The sequence below is a fragment of the Macaca fascicularis genome, chromosome 3, assembly GCF_037993035.2.
Source record: "Macaca fascicularis isolate 582-1 chromosome 3, T2T-MFA8v1.1".
Lineage (NCBI taxonomy): Eukaryota > Metazoa > Chordata > Mammalia > Primates > Cercopithecidae > Macaca > Macaca fascicularis.
This window is the reverse complement of record NC_088377.1, coordinates 147,805,865-147,817,318: the sequence shown is the minus strand read 5'-3', so window position 1 is coordinate 147,817,318 and position 11,454 is coordinate 147,805,865. Positions and strand designations below refer to the sequence as shown.

The following is an 11,454-nucleotide window of genomic DNA, read 5'->3' as shown; positions in this document are numbered from 1 at the left end:
CTGGAAAAGGAAGTGGTGTCTAAGAAGAGTTTGATTATTCATTTGGTTTTGTTAAGATGGGAGATATTCAAATACGTCTATGTGCTAAGGAGAAGTCAACAGAAAGGGAGTGCTTGAAAGTTCAGAAGAGAGAAGTGACAACTGAGGGAAGTGACCCAACGAGACTGCTGGGGGTTGGGGAGATTAACCTGTGGCAAAAGGAGGAACACTTTGCTTCCTAAGCCAGGAGACGAAAGAATACAGTGTGTGTGTAGCCCTGTACCTGTCAAGGTTAACCAGGTCATACTGTGGCAACAATCCCACAATCTCTGTGGCTTACAACAGAAAAGATTTCTTTCTCCCTCATACCCATGTCCAGAAGTGGTTGGCTCTGACTTGATTCCATGTTGTCCACATTTCAGGATTTAAGTGAAAGTATCAGCTCCTATCCGGAATACTGCAGTCTTGGTGGCAGAAGGAAAAGAGAGAATGCCAAACCATGCACAAGCTCTTAAAGCTGCTGCTGGGAAGGGAAACACACTATCTCGGTACACATTTCATGGCCGGAGCAACTCCCACGTTCATGTCTGAGTTCACCAGAACAGGGACATAGAGAGGGCCTATGAATATGGAGAACAACCCAGTAGACAGGGGCTTTGACTGTGGGAAAACAATATAATCTACTACTGGGCCATCCTGCTTTTGCTGGTGAAAAAGTTGCTCCTTCATTCATTCAATAAATATTGAGTAAGCTCCTACTTTGTGCCTGGTGCTACACTTTTCTCATAGACCTCTAGATAAGACAGACCTTTGGTCTTGTAGATATTACAGTTTAGAGAATTTCCACCTGATGGCCTTGGTTTTTCTTACTGGCATAGGGGACTACATCATCTGCTGAGAGAAAGTTGTTTGAAGGTAAGGAGTTTGAGGAGAAGGGTAAATATTTCAAATCACCACTAAACAAAAAGAGAAGGAAAGCTGAATAGGGGAAATAAATGGATTGCCTGTCAGCATTACATGTGTCACTGTGGTTGGCAACCTCATAGCTATGTTCCCTATCAGTGCTTAGTCTCCCGGATACTCTAAGAGCAAAAAAGGTAAGGATCTGGGGGGCCGGAGGGCTAGGAGACACAGGAGCCAGAGATGATGTTGACAATATGAAGGAATAGGGTCTGGCTAGGCAATAAGAAAGGAAGGAAAGTCATGTGGGCAAATGCTGAGCAAGAGACAAAGGTGTTGGGAGCTAAGTTGAGGTGTATTGGGAGGGGAGTGAATGACCTAGAAAGGCAGGATGAACTGATCAAGAAATGCACTGCTGCAGTTTAAGGTTTCATAGGTGGGGCAGTTCTTGATCTAGAAGAGTCCAGGGTGTGGAAACTGGGTGGGGACTGGTTTATGATTATCGAGGTCTTAATTGTTCCTAAGACACTGTGCCTGTAGTCATGGGTTATGTCCATGTGCAGCTTTATATTGATTGACTCAAATGCTGAGTTTCCTGGGAATAATGAATTAACTACCTATACTGTTGTGTCTCCCCCTCCCTACTCCAGACCCCAGTCATTTCACACTTGCTTGGAAAAAAGAGCTGATGAAAATATAACGTTTCTTTTTAAAGTCCTCCAGTGCTTCTTTGTATGGTACTGTCTGTATACTAGGTGTTCATACATTCGTCTTGAATTGAGTCATATTGAGATTGTTCCCTTTTCTGCTTCCTACTCAAGAGCAGGATTTTTCAGACTCCTTTTGGCATCTGAAAACATTCAGCAACTTCAAGAACTATCCTTCCTTGGAGGAGGGCAAAAATGGCGCTCATCCCCTATCATGTAAAGCAACATGGTAACAACAGAAGATGAGAATGGAAACAGAGGAAACAAAATGGGAGAAGAAGGGGAAATATTTAAAATGATTACAAGAAAATCAGTCTTTTTTTAGTTCAGTTTTATTAAGATCTAATGTGTATGCTATTCACCAATTTTAAGCTCAGAATTCAATGAATTTTGACAAATGCGTACAGTTGTATAACCACATATATCATCCTCATCACCCCAAAAATTTCCTCAGACCTCTTTGCAGTCGTTCTGCTTCTCATAATCCCAGTCTCAGACAACCACTGATCTGCTCTCTTTCATTATACCTTTGCCCTTTCCAGAACTTCAGAAAAATGGAATCAGACAGTATATAGCCTTTCATGTTCAGCTTCCTCAAGAAAACCAGTCTTATATGGAGGATGTGAAAACAGCACAGAGGCTAGGGAAGGGTAAGGAAAAGAAATAGTAAAGTTCACCAGTCTGAGTGCCCACATCTTTCAGCTTCATCCTAAGTAATAATACCCCTCCCACAAAAAATCAGGTTTTATGTGCTAGTTACATTTTTAAATTCTCATTAGAGGCTAGAGGCAGTGGCTCATGCCTGTAATCCCAGCGTTTTGGGAGGCCAAGGTGAGCGGATCACTTGAGGTCAAGAGTTCAAGACCAGCCTGGTCAACATGGTGAAACCCCTTCTCTACTAAAAGTATAAAAGTTAGCCAAGCATAGTGGTGCGTGCCTGTAGTCCCAGCTACTCAAGAGGCTGAGGCACAAGAATTGCTTGAACCTGGAAAGTAGAGGTTGCAGTGAGCCGAGATCATGCCACAGCACTCCAGCCTGGGTGATAGAGTGAGACTCCATCTCAAAAAGCAAACAAAACAAAACTCATTTAAGATAAATACATAATTATTAAAGACAAAAACATGTATCTTAGTACCACTGATAGGTATTTCATGTACATCAGTGATAAGCAGACCTCATTTAGGAAAACACTGATTTCAAAGCTCTTGACATGTCTATATACTTCAAACGGTCTTATTCTCTCAGTCACTGATTTGGGATAGCGAATTTTGAATAAGTGGCCATTAGCAAAATTAGCAAAATGATGACATCTGAATCCCCACATGTAGCATCATAATGTGCACATTTACCTTACTTTTAAAGGTGAATTTAAACCTTTTATTTTTGCTTATCTTTATTTCCCATTGAATTTAGTTGGAATTAGAAAAATGTATACTTGAATTTAACGGAAAACAAAAACACAACTAATAGAGATGGGAAAATCGAGACTTGCCATGCAGCAAACATAGATTCCGATAGACGTCCTGTGTGAGATTTGAAGACAGTTTCACATCAGATAGATGATCGACTCAGCATTGCTGGTTAGGAGAGTGCAGACTACAAAGACACCATAGAAAGGGTATAATTACATTTTGCAGTGGAATGTCTGTGGACAGTCTATACATGTGCACTCATTTTTACTGTGTGTGGATGACAGTTGCTCTATCACTTTTGTACCTTTAGACGAGGACTCCATAGTTTCCTGTGCGTCTCTTTGTGTGGTTGTACAGGCTTAGCTGACTGAGTCATTATGGAATATAGCACTGATAAATCATTGAATCTATGAAGACCATGTCTTTCTGTGGATGAGGCCTTTTCCTAGGAAATTAAAACTCTGGAAGGTTCCCAAAGGGCCTTGGAAGTTTGAATAAGAAAAAAAGTTCAAGTTTAATTTTTCAAAGCTCTCTTTTTACATTTGTCTTTGTGACAATTGTTGCTAATTGGCGAGTCTAGAGGAGATGATAAAGGGAGACGGATAAGACCATTGTTAAGGGTTGCAGGCAGGTGAGTTCCATGCCTACTTCGCCAATGTTTTTTACTGAGGTCAATTCAGGTCAGATTGTAGTATCTGAGGCAACTGAAATATAAAGATGCAGCCGCGGCTGTCTGCAAGGGTGTGTGGTAACAGGAGTGGCACAGATACACTCACTTTGCCTGAACAAATATATAAGCCCTAGGTCTTTCGTAGCACTCTGAGGGAGAGATACAAGGAGCTGCATGCCCAATTGGCAGTGCCTGACTGCTAATGGTATAAACAGGGCTTTGAATCAAGCAAGGGGGCCCGTTTGAGTCTGCGTGTTATTATTTGTCATGTTGTTGTGACCTATGAAAAACAGTTTCTCAGGTCCTTTACATGCTACAACCTCCCCCGGCTCGGGCAATCCTCCCACCTCATCCTCCTTTCAGAGAAGCTGAGACTAAAGGCACACGCCACCACGCCCAGCTAATTTTTGTATTTTTTGTGGAGACGGGTTTTCACTATGTTGCCCAGGCTGGTCTCGAAATCCTGGGCTCAAGCAATCGGCCTGTCTCAGCCTCCCAAAGGGCTGGGATTATAGGCGTGAGCCACCACATCCAACCTTAAATGCTAGCTGTTAAATTGTCTTTCAGGGGAGGCCATTTCAAAATGAAATCTTGGCTCTGTTTTCAGTGATAATTTCATAGTTCTAAACCCCAATTAATTCTGAATTGGTCCAACTTAAGCATGTAGTTACATAGAGAAATGTGCCTATTTCTATCTCAGGCAAATGATGATTGTCCTATTGGTAACATGACTTCATTGTCATTTTTTTCCTCTGTAGACTACTGTGAGGAATCGTATTACTAATACGTGTGCAGGCCTCACTCCTTAATTTAACAAGCAATGTCGATACAATAATATTTTTTATTTGCACAGATATAAGACCTTTTTATTATTATTATTATTTGAGACAGAGTCTCACTCTGTCGCCCCAGGCTGGAATGCAGTCGCGCAATCTTGGCTCACTTAAAGCTGCACCTCCCGAGTTCACACCATTCTCCTGCCTCAGCCTCCCGAGTAGCTGGGACTACAGGCGCCCGCCACCACGCCCAGCTAATTTTTTATATTTTTAGTAGATACTGGGTTTCACCGTGTTAGCCAGGATGGTCTCAATCTCCTGACCTCGTGAGCCACCCGCCTCAGCCTCCCAAAGTGCTGGGATTACAGGCGTGAGCCACCGTGCCCGGCCAAGACCTTTTTATTTTAAAACTGCAAATTCAACTCAAAGATTGCAAGATCAAATTTTGCATCTTGAAAAAAATACTACCATAAACAAAGCCCACATTATAATCAGAACCCTACTTTCTTTTCTCCATAAAGCAGCATAGAACAGTGGTCATTTATAGATACATGAATTCCAGGAAGCTAAACAAATAAGAATTTGTACTATAAGTAAAGTAAGTTATATAAATTTTAAATGAAGGAAGAAACACCAAATTGAGGACAAAAATGATCTTTTTCCTTCTTTGAATTGTACTCCTTCAAGTAATATAAAAAGACCTCCCAAAATCAAATATTAAAAAATAATTTGTTTAGGCCGGGCGCGGTGGCTCAAATCTGTAATCCCAGCACTTTGGGAGGCCAAGGCGGGAGGATCATGAGGTCAGGAAATCAAGACCATCCTGGCTAACACAGTGAAATCCCATCTCTACCAAAAATACAAAACATTGGTCCGGCGTGGTGGCGGGCGCCTGTAGTCCTAGCTACTCGAGAAGCTGAAGCAGGAGCATGGTGTGAACCCGGGAGGCAGAGCTTGCAGTGAGTTGAGATCGCGCCACTGCACTCCAGCCTGAGCGAGAGAGCGAGGCTCTGTCTCAAAATAATAATAATTTGTTTAAATGCGTGTACAAATAATTTTCCCCAGTAAAACACAGGGAAGATCAACCAATAAATAAATAAGCCCTCTTGTTTCAAACCTCGTTGCTGAAAATAATTCTAAGTGTATTAGTATTTACTACATTGGTGAGTGCTTGGGGATACCTTCCACTTCCATGATCTTTGCCCTGTATTGTATCTACGTGTAGATGGACGTGATTGTCAAAAATAGGTACTGACTTCAAGACACAGTGTACACTGAAGTTGTCTTTATTAGAAGTCTCAGCCGTGCCTCCCGTTCCGAGATGAATCTCAATTCACAAGTTCCACTACCACCATCACCATCACTGCCACCAGATAGAATAAGACTTCTAATAACTTGAAAGACAAGTCTACAAAGATCCTGTAATCGTTTTCACTGTATCACTTTTTCCTGGCTACTTGTATCCGATAAAAACCTCATTTTATTTTTAAGCTATTAAACATGCGGACAAAGGGAATCTTCGTTTTATGCAAAAACGCAACCATGCATAATAACTGCGCAAGTCTTTCTTGGAATGGTCTGTATTTGGGTGAAGTCATCCGACGTCATTACACTCCTTTATTTGGGGGTTGTCAACTCGTTTTCCAGGATTTAAAGACTATAACGATGGTAAAAGTCAGTTTCGCACCCTGTCAAAGGCTTGGCCCGTTGCCTTTTCCTTCCCGGCAATACTCGGTTCAATTAGGTCTTGTCCTCTCATTGTCTGTGAGGACTGAATTCCATCCCCGCTATTCAACACAGGCTCTTTGCTCGGGGAAAGTCAAACCATCCCTCAAAGGATCAAAGAGCTCAGCCATAGACAGAGCCGCCGGAGGAAAGCGGAGTCGCTGCGTCAGATGAAAGGGGCCCCTCAGCCTCACTCCTCACCGCAGCTCCTGGGATCTTAAAGACAGGGTCAGGAGGATCAGGAGGGACAAGAGGGATGGAAGCGAAAGGCTGGATCCTTAATCCAGGCTGGAGACAAAGGTGAGTAACTGCGCGTGGTGGACGGGGAGATGGGGAGTAGGAGGCTCCTGGCCCTCCAGCCGGGTGGTGTGACTTCAGGAGGACTCAGAAAACCGGCCAGGACTGGGTAAGACGGAAGGTCCCAGGAGGGGCGGGCGAACCGGCTCCTCTGGGAGGGCCGAGGCTGAGAACGCCCCCTCCAGGCCCCGCCCTCCCGCGCCCGGGCCGGGAACTCGAACTCGGGCGAGCGCCCAGGTCACGCGCCGAGGCGGCCCCGCTGCCTCCAGCTTCCCGGGGCTGGCGTCTCGGAGGAAGAGCGCGTGCCTCACGTCCTCCTCCCCGCCCCGCCCCCTGCGCAGTGCGCACGCGCGGCCGCGCCCCGCCCTTTCTTGGCCCCGCGAGGGTGATGGGGTGAGGGCGGGGGAACCGAGGTGGCGAGGCCTCCAGAGATCCCAGACTGCGAGCACGCGAGCTGCTGCCGCCGTCACCCGCGCCGCGTCACGGCTCCTGGACCCGCCCTCCACTGACCCCTCCCCTCTCTCCGTTTCCCCCTCCTCTCCCCCTCCTCCTCCGACCGAGCAGTGACTTAAGCAACGGAGCGCGGTGAAGCCCATTTTTCTCCTTCCTCGCAGCCGCGCCGGGGAGTTCGCGGCGCGCGGCCCCTGCCCTCCGGCCCGAGATGAATGCTGCGGCAGAAGCCGAGTTCAACATCCTCCTGGCCACAGACTCCTACAAGGTAAAGCTCGGGGCGGGGGCAGGTGACGAGGAGCGGGGCGCGCTGGAGGCGAGCGCGCGGCTCGGGGGCGGGGGCGGCTGGGACTGGGGCTAGGGTCGCGGCGCGGGGAGGCCCGGGGGAGGCGCGGGCGGCGGCGGCGGCTGGAGCAGGTGAGGAGGCGCCGCAGTGGGCAGAAGGTGGCTGGAGGAGGATGGAGGGCTGGGCGGTGGAGGCGGGGCCTGGGGACGCGCGGCGGCGGGGGCGCGGCGGGGGGCTGAGGCGGGCCCCAGCGGACTCCCGGGCTCCGGTGCTCGGGGCTTGGGCGTCGCCGGCGAGTGCACGCCCTCCCCTGAAGCGCGGCCTCTTGGCCTGGAGCTGGGACCAGTTAGGTAACGGCCCCGGGGACCCGCAGTGGAGAGTGAGCGGGGCTTTCCCCGCCGAGCCGGCCCGGCGCGCTCGCCCCTGGCTGGGCAGGTAAGTCTTCCAGGGGGCGAGGTGGGAGAAGTCCTGGCACGGGCGCCGGAGCAGCTGCGGTCCTCTGTCTGCTGCTCCGGCGCGGCGGACACTTGCCTGGCCCCAGTAGCCGTACTGGATTCCCCTATCCCACTCTGCCGCGTTCCGTTTCAAACTCCTTCGCACCTAGTGATTGCTCGTGCTCCTTATCCCTGGGTGTAGAGACCGACCTTCTCTTAACTGCTTTAGGGTCACTAGGATTTCTGTGAAAAGGAAAGTGAAACACGAGGATTTAAAGGAACTGTAGTTTTAACCCTAGAGAACTTGTGGAGAGGGAATGGCACAACGTTGCGTTCACATGCCCTTTGAACACTTTGCGTGGGTAGCTGCCACATTCAGTTGATAGGAAGCACGCGGTAGTAAAGGGAAGAGGTAAAGTAAATTTTAGTTGAGCAACATAGTGGTTTTGGAATACAGTGGTAAAACATAGTACTCTCATGTTTTTGTTTTGATTCTTTTTTTCCTTTGTTTTTAGCCCTCCTTTGATATTCCGAGAAAGTATTTTAGAGAATTCCATTTTACTTAAATTTTGTCTGTTTCTTTCCAATCAGCTTAAAATGATGTTTATATATTTAGATTGTTGAAATCGAGCCAAGATCCATCAACAAGTTGTCTTTTAGATGCAAGTTTAAAGTATTGCAAAATCCGAACACTATCAAGTATGATCCTTGATAACATTGTCAAGTGTACGTGATAATACCCTAACTATGGTCCTTTACTTGGTCCTAAAACCTCCTGTTGTGTTCTCTTGGTTCAATCATAGTGTTTTCAAAATTTTAAATAGTGATTTTAGAATAGCCTCATTCGTAGTTTTGTAGAATTTTTTTCTTAACTAAATCTAAAATGTCAGATTTTTTTTTTACATGTTAGCCAAATGTAAAGGGAGGATCATTAGTCTAAATTTTAAAAACAAAGAGGAGTGCAACTTCCTTTCGTTTGCAGTTCCTCTAACCATTATACATAAGGAATGTAAAATTACTTTAACATCAGTTTTCTGGGGTGCTTTTAGTTAGAATAGTGAATTACCTTAAAGGTTTCTCATCTAGTGAGCCATACTTAATTGCACTATTAGAATTTGCACCTATTTAGTAAAGTTTACTTTTGAAGTAAACTTTCAAGTTAGGCTGGTATGTTTTATCTCCTTTATAATATGAAACTTCAGAATATTTTCATCTTAGATTTTTCATTTTTTTCCCCAAAAGTCACCTCTAGGGGATTCAATCAAGTTGATAACGTTTTATACCAGTGGCTTACCGCAGTATGCTGAAATAGATTGTGTATTCCACAGTCACATTTAAGTCTTAAGTTTCATTTCCCTTATGTTTTTAGGGGTCCTTATAACCTGTTTTACATTTATGTCTTTTTATCTAGCCAAAAGAACAAAAATTATAATCTTGAGGTTAGGAGTAATGAAACTTACTTAGAAATTACATGAGAATGTTACATATCCTTATCAGTGCTTACAAACTATTGGCCAAAATTGGGAACTCTAGTAGTTTTAAATGTGTTGATGAAGAGAGCAAAATATTGTTGATTTCATCTAAAACTGAAGGAAGAATAATTGATTGCCTAAGCACTACAAAAGTTATTTTGCGAGTAGATGGTATGGTAGCCAAGCACATGACAATGGGAATTTTGTTTTGTCTTGTATCCTGTCAAGAGAGTCCAGAACAATTTGGACCAAAGGAGCATTTGAAGTATATACATTCACTTCTGTAACCTCATACTTTATTGTATATAGGAAGGAATTAAGGACAAAGACAAATGTAGTTCCTCTGTTTTCATCCTGGTTCTTGTTAGAATTAAGAAGGGACACAGTTTAAACCGCATTACCCATTAGTTAGGAAATGTGCTGTCCTGTGTAGGTTGCTTCTCAAAGGGTCATCTGTAAGCTGGTTATCTAGAATTCAGCATAGTTTTAACCACTCATTTAATAAATATTGGTCACCTATTGGGTATTATAAAAGAAGACAAAGATAAGTAGTATTTTGAAATCCAGGATGGAGGGAAGTTGATTTCATAGAAATTTCAAAGAGATGTGCAATTTATATTTGGTGATTAGGAATTCAAGGCACCTTTTATTCAAAAAAAGAAAATTTTGCTTCCTCCAACGGCCGAATAACAAATTTTTGTCGCTTGTCCTTCACTGCTTCTGAACGGATGCTTCGGTATTGTCACAGTGGCTCCCGAGGCAACCTGAGCCTCATGAGTGGGGTACTGTTGCAGCTTGTACTCCAGAGACTATGCTTTCATAAAGATATATGTGACATTGTCCATTTATTTAATTTTTCCATTGTTTTATGTTATAAATTATAGGAAAAACTTGAGCAACATAAATAAAATATATATAAATGAATATACTTCATAGGGAGATTAATTTAGGTCATTAATAATTAAGCGGTGTTCTCATTGTGAGGTAATGAAATCTGGTTTAAAGGTGTGGCAAAAGAGATACAAGTCATTAGAAACTCAATGCAAGAGGTTTTAAGGGAAGAGGCAATATGATTATAGGTGGTTTTACAATTTCTCTCCTTCCCCAAATAATATAACCCAAAATCCTTAAGTCATATTTATGAGTGAGTATTGCTTCAAAGCCAAATAGCAGTGAATTATTTTTGGGGGCAACAGATTTCCAGGGCTTAAGAAATCTTAAATAATACTGAAAAGAAGACTGGGTTGCGGTTTTTGCTGTTTGTAGCACATTGGCTTTGAAGCAGCAGTAACTCTTAGCCAGTGTTGGGCAGAGTGTATCCTCTTCTGATTGCCCTTAGATATTATATAGCTAACATAACTTGCCCTGTGACCTTGGGTATGTTATCCCATGTGATCTTACATATACAGCTCATTTTTTAAATGTTGGCTTGTGATTTTTTTAGCAGTTAAAAGTATAACTGAAAAAGTAAGGTAGTAGTACTTGCATTTGATCATGTGATCCCATCGTGGGAGGAAAGATCTTCAAATCAACTCTAAGACATCAAATCAGCCCTGTGGAACATCTAGAGAAGCATCTAGAGAAAACTAGGCTTTCTTCTCCCAAAAGGATTCTGTTCAACTAAAATATATGTGTCATATCTCATACCTTTTTTTTTAAACTGTCATACTTGGAACAAGGATATTTAGCCTTGGGAATAGAATTTTTTGATACACTTGGTTGGCCAGCACTCCTTAATGGAAAAAGCTGTCTATTATTTGACTTAGGGCTAGACCCTTTTTGTTTTAGACATTAAAATAATACCAGTTATTGTTATTTAGTATGTAATAATTTTTAGAAGTTTATCCTTTCATGAAGTAATCACACAACTAGAGAGTTATGTTAAAATAACTACATTTTTCTGTGTGTGCCTGTTCTTTTTTTTTTTTTTTTTTGAGATGGAGTCTCACTCTGTTGCCCAGGCTGGAGTGCAGTGGTGCAATCTCAGCTGACTACGACCTCCACCTCCCGAGTTCAAGCGATTCTCCCGCCTCAGCCTCCTGAGTAGCTGGGACTAAAAGCACGTGCCACCACACCTGGCTAGTTTTTTGTATTTTTAGTAGAGACAGGGTTTCACCGTGTTAGCCAGGATGGTCTCAATCTCCCGACCTCATGATCCACCTGTCTTGGCCTCCCAAAGTGCTGGGATTACAGGCATGAGCCACCGTGCCCGGCCAGTTCTTTACCACATATGTATTAATGTTCAGGTGGTCTTTTAGCAGCAGGAGGGCCATGCCAGTTTAGGAAGCATTTTCACTGGTAAGGTTTGCTAGGATCTTATTAGGTATTTTGTTTTGTTTACATCTG

At 43.9% G+C, this 11,454-nt stretch overlaps 1 protein-coding gene across 1 annotated transcript in view; it reads left to right on the top strand.

The window, feature by feature from the left end:
* The first annotated feature begins 6,999 nt into the window (after positions 1 to 6,999).
* Positions 7,000 to 11,454, top strand: part of NAMPT (nicotinamide phosphoribosyltransferase) — a 37,246-nt gene continuing 32,791 nt past the window's right edge. Inside the window, exon 1 of the mRNA XM_005550471.4 lies at positions 7,000 to 7,184. Within this exon, the coding sequence (XP_005550528.1) occupies positions 7,128 to 7,184 (57 nt within the window). The 5' untranslated portion in view covers positions 7,000 to 7,127. The remainder of the gene's footprint in view (positions 7,185 to 11,454) is intronic.